Genomic DNA, 15,909 nt, shown 5'->3' on the forward strand with positions numbered 1-15,909 from the left:
ATTAAGCACCTTGTCCAAAGTCATATGGGTAGTATATGTCAGGGAGGGATTTGAACCCAGGTCCTCTGATTCTAGAGCCAGACCACTTTCTGCTAAACCACAGTGACCTCCAAGATTCCATCTGACATTCGTTCATTGATTCTGAAGTGCCTTTCAGCTTTGACATTCTATGGTTCTGTGATTGATCTATGAGCCTTAACCAGAAGTAATGAATGTCAACTGGAAGAACTTTGGTCAGCATAAGTAGCAGGCTAAGTGATGGGGTGCTCTCTAAACCCTTTGGAATCATGCTGTTGGTAACTTGCTAGAATTATTCCAAAGTAAGTCTTTGTTGGGCATCTAGGTGGCACAGGGGATACAGTGCCAGACTTGGAGCCAGGAAGACCTGAGTTCAAATCCAGCCTCAGACACTTAGTAGCTGTGTGACCCTGTTTGCCTCCATTTCTTCATTGGGAAAATGAACTGGAGAAAGAAATGGCCAACCACTCCAGTATCTTTGTCAAGAAAAACCCCAAATGGGATCATGAAGAGTCAGACATGAATGAACAACAACAGGTCCTTGCTAGGGAGGGAAACTTTAGATAGTGAATAGATTTCCAAGTTCTAGCTAATGGCTTTCTGGCTTCTCTCAGAGACAGCCCATATGTCCCAATGCCTAAAGAGATTTTTGTTTAGAGAGAGACATCAGACCCCATTAAGATTTAGCCTATCTTTTGACTATGATGGGGTCCACTGGGGAAGTTTTTGTTCTGATGGTGATTTCATTGTAGCGGGGCTGTGTGTGCCTGTGAACAGGACGTAACCGAGACCACTTGTTTTGTCCACAGTTCAGTACCTATGTAATGGGCAGGATGGAGATGTACTTTGAGGATCCCTTGACTTTTAATCCAGACCGATTCAGTCCTGGAGCTTTCAAGTAAGTACATTTTAACATCGTTAAGAAAAGAAACCTTTTTGAAAGAAGGCATGATTTCACTTGACTCTTACCTATTGGGCAGTGACATGATATAAAGCAAACTTTTGTGCGACTTGGAAAGCCGTTGTAATTGGATTTCAGAGGGGGCAGATTTACCTTTCCAGTCTTACCTCCTTCGATGTACTCCATGTTCAGCCAAACTGTACTCCTCTCCATCCTCCCATCTTGTCCTCACCACTCCACATTCTCTTCACTTCTGTAATGAGCCCCTCTCCCATCATTGTCTGCTCAGCTAAAGTGTCCCTTCTTCCATGAAGGCTTCTTTTTCTTATTTTTTTGGAAAGGTAGGGGGAGGAGAGAGAAAATAAATAGAAAGAAAAAGGAAAACTCAAAGGATGATATGGCTTTTTCCATGCAAGGGACAAACCTCTACCCATGCCCTCTATCCTATGCCTTCCCATATCCTCCAGTAACTTATCCCTCTGATAATTCTACCCCTCCCCTCTCTCTCCCTCTCCATTTCTCTCTCTCTGTCTCTCTCTGTCTCTCTCTCTCTCTCTCTCTCTCTCTCTCTCTCACTCTCATTTATGTGAAGGGCTGAATAGAAAAGTATGTATATAATCCTAGAAGTAATAGGGAATCACTAGAGTTTATTGAGCTTAAGAATGACGTGGTCAGACTTATCTAGGAATATTGATTTGACCGCGATGTTAGGATGTATTGGGGAGAGACTTGGGGCAAGGATGCCAATTAGGAGGCTATTTTAATAGTCCATATAAGAGGTGATGAGGGCTTGAATGTATTAGAAAAAAAGAAGACAGATGTAAGAGATGTTGGGAAGGTACAATTGGGAAGACTTGGCAATTATCTGGACGTGGGTAGTGAAGGAGAGTGAGAAGTCACTTAAGTTTCAAACCTGGGGAACTGGAACAATGGTAGTAACCTTGCCAATCTTAGGGAAGTTCATAAGAAGGTTTGGTTTTAGGGGCAAAAATAATGAGTTTTATTTTGGACAAGTTGAGTTTGAGATGTTTACATCCAGACATCCAGTTGGAAATGTTTAATAAGCAGTTCATAATGTGAGTCTGGAGCTCAGGAGTGAGACTAGCGATGAAATACAGAGATGTGGGAATCATAGGGAATAGAGATGGTGATATAACCCTCGGAAGCTGATTAGGTCACAAGAGAGAGAATACACACATACCTACATACATACATACACACATACACACATTTCTATAATTATGTAGAAGTGGGTCTAAGTTAGAGTCCTGGATCATACCCACAGTTAGGGTACATGTGGATAATGATCTAGAGAAGAAAACTGAGGAGCAGCAGATAGAGGAAGGCCCAAGAAAGAGCAATTTCATAAAAACCCAGAAAAAAGAGTATCCAGGAAGAAAAGTTGGTTAGTATGGACAAATACTGCAGAAAGACCAAGCAGGAGAAAGATTGAGAAAAATGTATTACATTTATTATTTATAACATTAGATTTTAGGTTTCTTGAGGGTAGTCCCTATCTTTTGCCCCTGTTTGTATCCTGTCCTGCACATAGTAGGCACTTAATAAATGTTTATTGATTGATATTTAACAATAATTAGGTCACTTGTAACTTTTAAACATTTATTTTATTTATTTTGTTAAATATTTCCTAATTACATGTAAAAAATTTAATAATCGTTTAAAAATTTTTTAAGTTTCAAATTATCTCTCTCCTCCCAGTCCCTCCCTGCTCTTTGAGGAGAGCACTTTGATTTTACTTATACATGTGAAATCATGCCAGACATATTTCCATGTTAGCCATGTTACAAAAGAAAATACAAACAAAAGAAAACAATAAAAATAAAGTAAACAAAAGTATGCTTCAGTCTTCTTTCAGAGTTCATCAGTTATCACACAGGTTTTCTTGAAATGAAAATTTATTGTTACATATTTTGAGTCCTCTCTTATGTTCTGCTATGCGCATGACATGCTTTTTTTCCTTTCTTACTTTGTATTTAAGTTTCAGTATTTAAGTCTATGATATGTTTTTGTTTCTGTTCTCTATTCTGTATTTGTGTTCTGGTAAAATAAATTTTAAAAATTTAGAGGTGGATAGCATTTTTCATCATGGGTTCTGTGTCTTGGATCACTGTCTTGATCAGACTTTCTAATTGATCATCTTTACAATGGTGCTGTTACTGTGTACGATGTTCTATTGGTTCTTCTCACTTCACTTTGCATTAGCTCATATAAATCTTCCTAGGTTTTTTTTCTGAAACCATCCTATTCATCATTTTTTATAGCAGTATATCATCACATTCACATACCACAACTTGTTTAGCCATTCCCCAATAGATGGGCATCCCCTCAATTTCCAATTCTTTGCCACCACAAAAAAGCTGCTATAAATGTTTTTCTTTTCTTTGATTTCTTTGGGATACAGACTTAGTAGTAGTATTGCTGGATCAAAGGGTATGTGCAGTTTTATAGCCCTTTAGGGACAGCTCCAAATTGTTCTTCGGAATAGTTGGACTAGTTCACAACTCCACCAGCACTGCATTAGTATCCCAATTTTTCCATATCTTCTGCAATATTTGTCATTTTCCTATTTTTTCATGTTAACCAATCTGATAGGTGTGAGGTGGTACCTCTGAGTTGTTTTGATTTGCATTTCTCTAATAAGTAGTGATTTAAAACATTTTTTTTCATGTGACTATTGATGGATTTGATTTCTTTGTCTGAAAACTACTCTAGCCATTTATCAACCAAGGAATGGTTCTTATTTTTATAAATTTGGCTCAGTTCTCCATATGTTTGAGAAATGAACCTTGAAACCTTTACAAATTTCACCCCCCCAATTTCCTTCTAATTTTGGCTTGCATTAGTTTTGTTTATGCAAAAGCCTTTTAACTTCATATAATCAAAACTATCTATTTTACTTTCTGTAATCTTCTCTATTTCTTGTTTTGTCATAAATTCTTCCTTTATCCGTAGATCTGACAGGTACATTTTTCCATGGTCCCTTAATTTACTTATCTCACTCTTTATGTCTAAATAATTTATCTATTTTACTTATCTTGGTATATGGTTTGAGATGTTTATCTATGCCTGTTGCTCAGTGGTTTAGTCTTGTCTGACTTTTCATGATCCCATATTGTCCATGGGGTTTTCTTTACAAAGATACTGGAGTAGTTTCTTTCTCCAGTAGATTAAAGCAAACAGAGTTAAGTGACTTGCCCAGGGTCACACAGCTAGTAAGTGTCTGAGGACAGATTTGAACTCAGTTCTCTATGACTCCAGGTCCAACACTCTATCCACTGAGCCATCTATCTAGCTGCCTTTGGTCTATGCCTAGTTTCTGCCAAAATATTTTCCAGTTTTACCGGCAATTTTTGTCAAATGTTGAATTCTTACCTCAAAAGCTTTAATCTTTTGAAGAGTATGGGGTGTTCCCAGAGGACTAGTACCCCTGGCGTGAGGGCTTGCTGAACCTCTTCTAGGGCTACTCATCTACCTTTGGTGTCCACCATTCACCCAACTCTCACCTGTGGCTCTAAGAAGCTGTAGCATGCGCTGCAGCAACATCTTGATAAACCATCTCAGCAGATGGGCTAAACTAGGTTGAGGATAACTGACAGGCCTCAAACCCATTGATGAGTTAGGGGATATCTAACCCAAGCATGTGAAGATTTTCTGTGGTGGAATGGGCAGATGAGAACAATGTGTTCCAGTGGCCAGGAAGGCAGCTGAAGTAGGTGCTGTGAAGTGGTTAGAACTTGGTCAGACAAAAAAATGCCAAGGTTATACACGGTGTCCTGGACCACTACTCGTCATCTTGTCTCTTGTCTTGCCACTGGACTTCAGTGACTCTGGAAGAGAGAGTGAGGCTGACAACTTTGTGGAACACTGTCTCACTGACATCCGATTCACATGCAAGTCAACCCAGCACTCCATGATGTCGTTGGTCGTCTGAGACATAGAATGAACAACAATAAACATCTTTTGGTTTATCAAACACTAGATTATGATGGTCAAATACTACTGTCTATTGTATACCTAATCTATTCCACTGATCCATAGCTCTATTTCTTAGCCAGTACCAGGTTGTTTTGATAATTACTGCTTTGTAATATAGTTTGAAATCTGGAACTGCTGGTCCACCTTCCTTAACATTTTTTTTTCACTGATTTTTGTTTTTCCCAGTGAGTTTTGTTACCACTTTTTCTAGCTCTATAAAAGAATTTTTGATAGTTTGATTGGTATGAAGCTAAATCAATAAACAAATTTAGGTAGAATTATAATTTTTATTTTATTAACTTTGTCTACCCATGAGCAATGAATATTTCTCCAGTTGTTTAGATCTGTCTTTTTGTGTATTTGTGAAAGTTGTTTTGTAACTGTGTTCATATAATTCCTGGGTTTGTCTTGGAAGATAGACTCCCAAGTGTTTTATATTGTCTGCAACTATTTTAAATTTCTCTTTCTATATCTTCCTATTGGACTTTGTTGGTAATTATAGAAATGCTAATGATTTATGTGGGTTTATTTTAAATCCTACCACTTTGCTGAAGTTGATAATTGTTTCAACTAGTTTTTTAGTTGATTCTCTAAGGTCTTCTAAGTACACCATCATACAGTCTGCAAAGAGCAATAGTTTTGTTTCCTCATTGCCTATTTTTATTCCTTCAATTTCTTTTTCTCGTCTTATTGCCATAGCTAACATTTCTAGTACAATATTGAATAACAGTGGTGATAATGGACATCCTTGCTTCACTCCTCATCTTACTGGGAAGGCCTCAAGTTTATCCCCATTACAGATAATGCTTGCTTTTGGTTTTAGGTAGATACTACTAATCATTTTAAGAAAGGTTCCATTGATTCTTATATTTTCTAGTGGTTTTAATAGAAATGAGTGTTATATTTTGTCAAAGACTTTTTCTGCATCTGTTGAGATAATCCTATAATTTTTGTTGTTCTGTTGTTGTTATGGTCAGTGATATTGATCATTTTCCTAATATTGAATCAGCCCTGCATTCCTGATATAAATCTCACTTGGTCATAGTATATGATCTTTGTGATATATTGCTGTAATCTCCTTGATAGTATTTTATTTACATTTTTTTACATCAGTATACATTAAGGAAATTGGTCTATAGTTTTCTTTCTCTGTTTTTGCTCTCTCTGATTTGGGTATCAGCAATATATTTATGTCTTAAAAGGAATTTGATAGTACTCCTTCTTTACCTATTTTTCAAATAGTTTTGTATAGTATTGGGATTAATTGTTCCTTAAATGTTTGGTAGAATTCACTTGCAAATCCATCTGGGCATGGACATTTTTCTTAGGGAGCTCCTTGATGGCTTGTTCAATTTCTTTTTCTAAGGTAGGGTTATTTAAGTATTCTACTTCCTCTTCTGATAATCTGGGCAGTTCATATTTTTGTAAATATTCAGCCATTTCACTTAGATTATCAGTTTTACTAGCATATAATTGGGCAAAATAACTCCTAATAATTACTTCAATTTCATTTTTATTGATGGTGCATTCACCCTTTTCATTTTTGGTACTAGTAATTTGGTTTTCTTCTTTCTTTTTTTTAATCAATTGAACCAATGGTTTATCTATTATTGTTTTTTCATAAAACCAGCTCTGATTGTATTTATAAGTTCAATTTTTTGTTTATTCTCAGTTTTATTCATCTTTCTTTGATTTTTTCAGGATTTCCATTTTGGTGTTTAATTGGGATGTTTTCATTTGTTCTTTGCTAATTTTTTTAGTTGCATGCCAAATTCATTGATTTGTTCTTTCTCTCTTTTATTGATGTGTGCATTTAGATATATAACTGTTTCCCTAAGAGCTGCTTTGGTTACATCCTACAAATTTTGAAATGTTGTCTCATTATTGTCATTCTCTTTAATGAAATCATTGATTATTTCTATGATTTGTTCTTTGACCTACTAGTTCTTTAGAATTATATTATTTAATTTCTAATTAGCTTTTAATCTATGCTTCTATGGCCCCTTAATACATGTAATTTTTATTGCATTATAGTCTAAAAGGGGAATTTAATATTTCTGTTTTTCTGCATTTGTTTGTGAGGTTTTTATACCTTGATACATGGTCAGTTGCTGTGAAGGTGCCATATATAGATGAAAAAAAGTATATTCCTTTCTATTCCCGTTCCGTTTTCTCCAAAGGTTTCTCCAGAGGCTCACTTGTTTGCTAACTTTTCTAAAATTCTATTCATCTACTTCACTTCTTTCTTGTTTATTTTATAGTTAGATTTATGTAGCTCTGAGAGGGGGAAATTGAGGTTTCCCACTAGTATACTTTTGCTGTCTATTTCCTCTTGTAATTCATTTAACTTTTCATTTAAGAATTTGGATACTATGCCATTTGGTGCATATATGTTTAGTACTGATATTACTTGTCTGTGGTTCCTTTTACAGCAAGATATAGTTTTCCTGCTTATCTCTTTTAGTTAGATTTATTTTTGCTTTTGCTTTGTCTGAGATCATGATTGCTACCCCTGCCTTTTTTACTTCAGCTGAAACATAATAGATTCTGCTCCAGCCCCTTGTTTTGACTCTGTGTGTATCTCTCTGTTTCATATTGTTGAATTCTGGTTTCTAATCTATTCTGTTATCCACTTTTATTTTAGGAGTGAGTTCATCCCATTCCCATTCCCAGTTATGATTACTGTGTACTTCCCTCCATCCTATTTTCTTCTATTTAGCCTTTTCTCTTTTTTTATCCTGTCCCTCTTCTAAAACCTGTTTTGCTTCTGACCAGTTCCTTCCTTTATCTGCCCTCCTTTGTTATCACACACCCCTCCCCCACTTCTCTTATCTCCTTCCCAGTGCTACTTCTCTGCTAGGTAAAATAAATTTCTATTAACAATAAAATGTGTGTGTGTGTGTGTGTGTGTGTGTGTGTGTGTGCACGCGTGTGTGTGTGTGTGTGTGCGCGTGTATATTTTTTCTTCCTTTCTTGAACCAGTTTAGATGTGAGTGGGGTTCCAGCATTACTGCCCACCCCTACCATTTTCCCCTCCACAGTAAAAGCTCCTCCTTGTGTACTTCTTTTTTCCCTATTCCTCTCTTTTCCCCCTTTTCCCAGGGCATCTTTTTCCTCACCTATTCATTTTTTTACATCATCCCAACATAATTGACTCACTCCCCCACCTTCTCTCTATGTAGAATCCTTCTAACTGCCCTAATACTGATAAAGCTCTTAGAAGATACATGTATTATCTTCCTATATAGAAAGACACACAGTTTAAACTTACTGAGTCCATTATGATTTCTCTTTCATATTTACTTTTTTATGCTTCTCTTGAGTCTTGTATTTTAAAGTCAGATTTTCTATTCAGCTCTGGTCTTTTCATCAAAAATGCTTGAAAGTTCTCTATTTCATTAAATTTTTTCCTTGAAGGATTATACCCACTTTTGCTAGTTAGTTTATTCTTGGTTGTACTCTCAGCTTTTTTGTCTTCCAGAATATCATATTCCAAGCCTTTTGCTCCTTTAACAAGGTAGCTGCTAAATCTTGTGTGGTCCTGACTGTGGTTCCGCAGTATTTGAAGGGTTTCTGTCTTACTGCTTGAGGTATTTTCTCATTGATCTGGGAACTCTGGGATTTGGCTATAATATTCCTGGGAGTTTTCATTTTGAGATCTCTTTCAGGTGGTGATTCATAAATTTTTCAATTTCTATTTTGCCTCTGGTTCTTGGATATAAGGGCAGCTTTCCTTCATAATTTCTTGAAATATCAGGTAATCTAATAATTCTTTAACTATCTCTTCTTAATTCTTAATATAATAACTCTTAAATTATCCATTTTCCAGGTCAGTTGTTTTTCCACATTTTCTTTTTTTTTATTCATTTGACTTTGTTTTATTGTTTCTTAATGTCTTTTGGAGTCATTAGCTTCCACTTGCCTAATTCCAATTTTCAAGTAATTATTTTCATCAGTGAATTTTTGTGTCTCTTTTTCTATTTGGTCAGCTCTCTTTTTTTAAGGTGTTATTTTCTTCAGTATTTTATGTGCCTCTTTTTATCAAACTATCACTTGTCTTTTCATAATTTTCTTCCTTTGCTTTCATTTCTTTACCCACTTTTTCCTCTTCCTATGTTATTTGATTTTTAAAATCTTTTTTGAGCTCTTTCAGGAATTCTTGTTAGGCTTATGTACAATTCACATTTTTTTCTTTGAGGCTTTGCTTGTAGCTGTTTTGACTTCATTGTCTTCTTCTGAGTTTGTGTTTTGATCTTCCCTGGCACCACAGTAGGTTTTTATGGTCAGGTCTGTTATTGTTGTTTGCTCATTGCCCTATTTCTTGATTTAGGACTTTATGTTAAAGTTGGGCTCTGCTCCTGGGGTAGTGGGGGCACTGTCCTAACCTTCAAGTTTTTCACCGTGCTCTTTTCAGAACTAAGTCTGAGAGGCCTCCACTTTCAATTTTGTGGTTAACCATCTTTTCCTTTTATAGGCCAAATTTTACTTACTTTCCGTTTTCGTTGGGGCCAAGATCCTGCATTGGACAATACTTTTCACAGGTAACAAATGACTGTCATTTACCACCATACCTCCAAAACAGTTAGGCATCCGTATGGTACATGAATAGAATTCTGGACCTGGAGTTAGGAAGACCCGAGTACAAATCCATCTTCAGACGTTTATTAGCTATGTGACCCTGAAGAAGTCATTTAATCTCTGTTTGCCTCAGTTACCTCAACTGTAAGATTGGAATAACAATGGCAGCACCTACCTCCTGGACTTCTGTGAAAATCAAATGAGAAAATATTTGTAAAGTGCTTTGCAAATCTTAGAGCACTACGTAAAGTCTAGCTATCATTATTTATGTTATGTTTAAAATGACTGATTTCCTTGGGGGAGCTCTTTAAGCAGAGGTTAGGGATACTGGTCAAGGATTTTATAGGAGGGAGGAAGCTATGCTTCTATTAGAGAGCCAACCTGGCTCTGAGACCTCAGGCCAATAGCTTCCTCCTCTGGGCTTTGGTTTCTTCTGTAAAATCAGGACACCATCTAGCTTTGGCATCCTCTAAGAAGTCTGACATCTTATGAGGAATATGACTTTAATTGTTTCAGGTTTATATTCAGCAGACATGTATTAGACATTTGCTGTGTATAAAGTTCTGTATTCAGCAAAATTGGAGATATAAAAATGAATAAAATATCATCATCGCTCTCAAGGAGCCTCTCATCTGTAGGAGAGAGGAGACAGGGATTCACATAACTATGTTAGCTGACCTTTGTATTGTACTTTATTAAGCATTTTACCTACATGATCTCATTCAATCCTTATGCCTGCTCTGTGAGGGAGGACCTGAGTCTGCATTTTACAGATGAGAAAACTGAGACTTAAATGAATGTTCTTGCCCAGCATCATCCAGCAGATAAGTAGTAAAGCTGGGGCTTGAACCCAGTTGTTCTGGTTCCAATTCTAGTGATCTTTTCACTCTGCCACTTTTGATTCGTGCTTGGGATAAAGAAAGAGTAAGGGAACAAGCATTTATTTGGTGCCTACTGTGTGCCTGGCCCTGTGCTAAGCACTTTTACAAATCTTATCTCGTTTGATCCTCACAACAATCATTGAAGGTAGGTGCTATTATTCTCCCCATTTTCAGTTGAAGAAACTGAGGCAAATGAAGATGAAGTGGCTTGCCCAGGGTTACACAGAGTCTGAGGCTGGATATGCCCTTTAGTCTTCTTGAGCCCAGGCCTCCCTACCTCTCACTCCCCACCAGTGCCCTGAACGCTCTGCTACCAGATGCCTGAAGTGAAAGGTACAAAGAACATGCCAGGAAAGATGTGAGTGGGCTGGGATCACTGCCCTGGGGAGATTGGGGAGGGCTTCATGGGTCTCAGAGAAAGGGAACGATTCCCAAGGTCATAGTTGGGGAAGAAGGAAAACAAGTCATAACTGAAGTTTTCTTTCCCCAGCCTGATGATATTACAGGGGACCTCGTGAGTGTTTCCCACCATGGCAGATTTCTGGCTAGCAGCATGTAGCAACAATCTGGCTAGCAGCTACTGTGGCTGTGTAAGACCAATAACACCAGCATACCGAAGGGCTGCTAACACAGGTTCTTTGATCTGCTTTTCTAAGGAAAACAACTTTAAGGGGTTACAGTTTAATCAAACATACATATATCATTCACTTAGTTCAGGGGGAAAAGATCAGCCTCCTGAACTTCAAGGCAAATACAAACAGAAATTACAAACGTGAACAGACAGACCTCATCTCATTCAAATCACAATTTATAGTTACCAGAGAAGCACCAACATCCATATCTGTCTGGGTTATCAAAGCTGGGGGGCAGTTACAACGGCTTGCCCAGAGTCTCAACACTCCTTCCATGAGTGAGCCCCAAAAGTCAAACGCCAAGCTCCCCTCAATTATATCCTGTTCGAAGCCCTGAGTGCTCTGACCTCAACCAGTCTGGGTGTGTGGAAGTTCCCCAACCCCAGTGTCACATCATATACAAGTCAATGACTCCTGATTGCCTCAGTGCTGAGGAGTAGCTGAGAAATATTCCAAAACAAAGACAGCAAAAGATTTCCCACTGATTCAAACAAAGGGGAGACTTGATAGTCTTAGCATCCCAAAAGGGAAGAACAGGGAAAAGTCCGATTGCCTTAACACAGCATGAAGAGCAAAATGTGGCTTGTGTTATTGACCCGTGTTTTTCATTTGGGTGCAGATGGAAGTGAAAGTGCTGATGGCCAAGCTGTTTCAGAGGCTGAAGTTTCAGATGGTCCCAGGACAGAGTTTTGGGATTTTGGATTCTGTGACTCTGAAGCCCAAGGATGGCCTGGTCTGCACCGTCAAGCTCCGGGGTGCTTAGGAAGGCTTTCTCTGGTCGTGAAGGACATCTGTAGTTCAGCCTTTAAATGTTGGATTCTTTAGATGTCATGGACCTTTCCCAGAATGGAAGTCAGAATTAGAGGCCTTCCAATTCAGAAAGCTGCTGGAATACAGATGGCTAAGATATCAGATCTTAAAGGCCCAGCTTGCAGTAGGCTATCTGCCATCTAAAGCTGAGAATATTTATTCTCACTCCTAATGGATAGAGGCAGAATGATGTCATGAACGGTGCTGGATTTGGAGCCAGGAAAACATGGGTCCGGTCCTGCCCCAGATAGTAGCTGTGTAACGCTGGGCAAATCCTTGCACTCTTCTCAGTCCGTTTCCTTGTATGTAAAATGAGGACAATAGCAGTGTTTATTTCACAGGCTTATTGCAAGAATCAAATGAAGTTGGGTGTGTGAAGCACTTTGCAGGTCTTAAAATGCTATAGAAATACCAGCTATGCTAGAGAGAATTAAGTATGATAGAGAATTAGGTCTTGGGATTATGATTGAGAAGGGTCATGGCGGAAGGCAAAGAATTGATCAGAGGTGAACTCAAAAGATGAAATAATCAGAACCTGAAATAATCAGAAAAGTTTCTTCCTTCTTTTAGTCAGAGGATTATTTAGACTAATTCTAAATCTGTCAATCTGGTCAAAGTAATCTAGTCAAAGGAGATCAGTTAAGGGCCTCCCATCCTTGTCCAAGCACCACACTTATTACTTCAGGGAGGATTGTTCCTGGGCTGGACTGGAGAGAGGGGAATGGGATATGGTTTAGGAATCTAGAGTAAAGAAAGATTAATCCAAAGTCTTCCTATTAGGATAATTTAAAATTAATTGATTCATTAAATTTAATAAAAATCTCTTATTTCTGAAAGAAGCATATAGAGAGTGAATTTGCTTTCACATTTGTTACCAAGCCCTCTGAAAAGATAACCATGCCTCAGTTCTCCATTACCACTGAGAACATTTATGGGTAGTGGTCAGGTAAGTGGCAGGCTACCAAGTGGAGTTGGAGCCCATTTTGTTCTGTGCCCACTATTACTAAATGAATAAACCCTAGTACCTTAACCCTTCATAACCACAGAACCTCTGAGTAGGGAGTAGTTGGAGCCACTACTGATACCTAGGCCTCTGCCCTAAGTGCCTGCTTTGCTATCACTAGACCTGGGAATTTGGGACCTTGATTCAACCCCCCACAAAGGGTAGAGTTAGAGACTTCCCTGCCCTGCCTTGCTCCATGGAATCCTCTCAGAAAAAATCCATGATTTACACCTCAAGACATCGAAAGACTGGTTCCCAGGCCTTTTTATCCAGGACCTCACAAGCCAGCCTTGACCAGGAGCTGAGTGAATGCTCTGAGTGTGGGGTGTCTTCAGGGTACATGTCACTTCCCATCATCTTGGCATATGGTAAACAAACTGTTGCCAAGAGTGAGTTCATTCTAGTCTTGAGGGCCTCATCACCATTATATTTAGCCCCTCAGATGCACAACCCAATCTCTTTGCTGCTCCCTAGTGTATGGAGAGAGGGTAGGCTTGATATGACACACTATAAGGGTGGGAACACCCTCATAGCTAGCAAACTCCCACCTCCTCCTCCTTTTAATATCTACGATTCAGAGTCACATCTTCTGAGGCAAAAACCTCCTTTCATAGCTACTACTTCCTGCTCTTATCTCCATCCAGCTCCCTAACCACCATCCATCTATGCTCTGTTCATCCATTATATCTTTTGGAATCCCTGTGCTATGGTTAACAAACTCCCCTTTATCCAAGACCCATTCCTCTCATATTCTGTCCATCTTCTGGTACTCATGAAAACTTGGCTCCCTCAAGGAAGAACCTGCATCTTGGTTACTGTCCACAGTACTGAATGCTCCTTTTTTCCTGCTTTCTTGGCACATTGGCCCAGGAGGAATCAGCAGATTTCATGCTTCTCACAAATATGTCCAGATCCCACCTTCCCCCACCATGGTTGCTAGCACTTTTCTGAGTTTATGCCGTGGACACAAGCCTATCCAGGTCCTAACTCTCCTTTCTTTGTCAAGGAGTTCAGTATCTAGCTTGTACTCTTTTTGAGTGTGTGTGTAGGCATACACACACCCGTATATATATATATATAACAAAAATATATGTATATATTTAAAAGCTATTTCAAAGCTAGTTTCTAAGGCTCCCTGTCAACTATATATACATAACAAAAGTAGGAAATTTGAACAAAGAGTTGAGGTAAAGGATTTTATTCTTTACTTTCCCCCCTTTTATTAATTTGCACTGGAATCAGTTGTTCAACTAGCATTTATTAAGCATTTACTAAGTGCCAAGAACTATGCTAAGTGCTGGGAATACAAATGCAAGTAGAAAGTAATAAATTTCCTGCCCTCCAGGTGGTCTAATAGGGGAAGATACATAAAAAGAAGTTGAAAAGAGATGGGAGTGGGGAGAGATCTGGAGTGAAACCTAGAAAACAATGGCATATAGTTGGCCTGGGCAGCCTATGGAAGAGCCTCAGATGAGCCATCCAGTCAGAGGGAGAGACTGCAGGGGTGGAAGATACTTTTGATGTGTTAATTTCAGGGCTAGAATGATGATCTTCAGGGTGAAGAATTGTGGCATGGAGACCAAAAAGAAATTTCAAGGTTGAGGATACTGGAGCTGTTTGGACTTTTAGAGTCCTGGGTGGTTTGTAGGAATGGTAATCCCTAAAATTTACTTAATGGATACAGTTTAGCAATAAGAAATTTTTATGAGGTGTGTGAGGATTTAACCCTAAGTCAGATGGAACTTTCAGAAAAGGACACAGACCCTGATGAGCAGGAAGTCGAAGTTAAAAAAAAGATGTTATGCCTCTGAGGTCTTTGTAGCTATCTATTCTGTGCTTTTTGAGCTTGGATGCTAGGACCTAAGAATCTGCCTTTGGAAAGGAACTTTCTATTATTGCCAAAGCTCTGAAGACTAGCAGGATCTTCTTATTGGGGAGAAAAAAGCAGCTAAGGGTTTTTCTAGGTGACTAGATGTGTAAGAACTCCCTTTCTTAGAGCTCAAGAAGTTTAAGCTTCTGGGCATTATGCTAAAATGTAGATGGTGGAATCCAGTCATCTTATGGGAAAGAAGCAGCATCTCAACTAAGGATACTAGCTGAAGCCACCAGACTCCACAAGGTTCAGCATCCCATAGCAACCCATATTTATCAGATTCCCATTGTGTGAGGCCAGTCAAGTGTAGACCCAGTAGAAGCACTATGAGGATATCACCAGAAGACATTAATGGCCTGCTATGTCAGGGGCAAGCATTAGTTTTATTCTCTTCACATGTGCCTTGGTCACTGGTGTTATTCCCTCTTTTCGCTAGCGGATGGACATCTGTGGTATACTGTGCCCCAGGTTTGTAGGAGAAATGTGCTATTGCAATTTTCCATACCATGCTATTTCATTAAATGGTTTTGCTTTTAATTAATAGTGTCCCCTGGCTAATTAGCAAGAGTGAACAGATTGGTGGTGACGTAGCGTGTTAAGAAAAGTAGCAAGAGGTATTTCAGGCAAGTCATAAAACAGAAAGATGTATGCTTACAAAAAAGTGTTCCCCACCGTGATAGAGGAAATCCTATTAAGATTGTAAGTTGAAGTGGCATTTTCCATGGATGGATAAGTCTTCTAGATGTTCCTGTTTGTAACTGAGTATGCTGGTTGCATCAAACCCTGAAACATTGCAAAGCATTATGGGAGAGATATGCAACAATTCAAAAGAGTCTAGCCTAAACATCCACACAGGAAAAATCAAATAGATGAAAAATGTTGCCCAGAATTTGACATGCTGTTGAATAGACAATCTGTAAGGCTTGTCCATCAGCTTGTTTGTCTGAGACAAAGAGAATAAACAAACAATGAGTCAGGCCCTCCAAAAAGAGGAGAAAGGGCTGGATTGTCTCCAGGAAATTATAAAGTTCATTTAATGACCCCAAGTTTCTCCCAGAAGCAAAGACACATTTTAAAAATAAGGGTATTCTACCAGTGTTCTTATATAACTGTGAGACATAGTACACAGCTGTCTCCAGAGAACTGAATAGAAACTTCATACAAAGGATAATGAAAAAAAGCACATTGTGGTTATGAATAGAATGCAGCATATAAGG

At 38.5% G+C, this 15,909-nt stretch overlaps 1 protein-coding gene across 1 annotated transcript in view; it reads left to right on the forward strand.

The window, feature by feature from the left end:
- Positions 1-12,840, forward strand: part of LOC118844835 (cholesterol 24-hydroxylase) — a 63,333-nt gene extending 50,493 nt beyond the window's left edge. Inside the window, exons 13-15 of the mRNA XM_036752828.1 lie at positions 828-916; positions 9,390-9,456; positions 11,626-12,840. Of these exons, the coding sequence (XP_036608723.1) occupies positions 828-916; positions 9,390-9,456; positions 11,626-11,769 (300 nt within the window). The 3' untranslated portion in view covers positions 11,770-12,840. The remainder of the gene's footprint in view (positions 1-827; positions 917-9,389; positions 9,457-11,625) is intronic.
- The last annotated feature ends 3,069 nt before the right edge of the window (positions 12,841-15,909 follow it).

This window comes from Trichosurus vulpecula, chromosome 3 (assembly GCF_011100635.1).
Source record: "Trichosurus vulpecula isolate mTriVul1 chromosome 3, mTriVul1.pri, whole genome shotgun sequence".
NCBI classification, from domain to species: Eukaryota; Metazoa; Chordata; class Mammalia; order Diprotodontia; family Phalangeridae; genus Trichosurus; species Trichosurus vulpecula.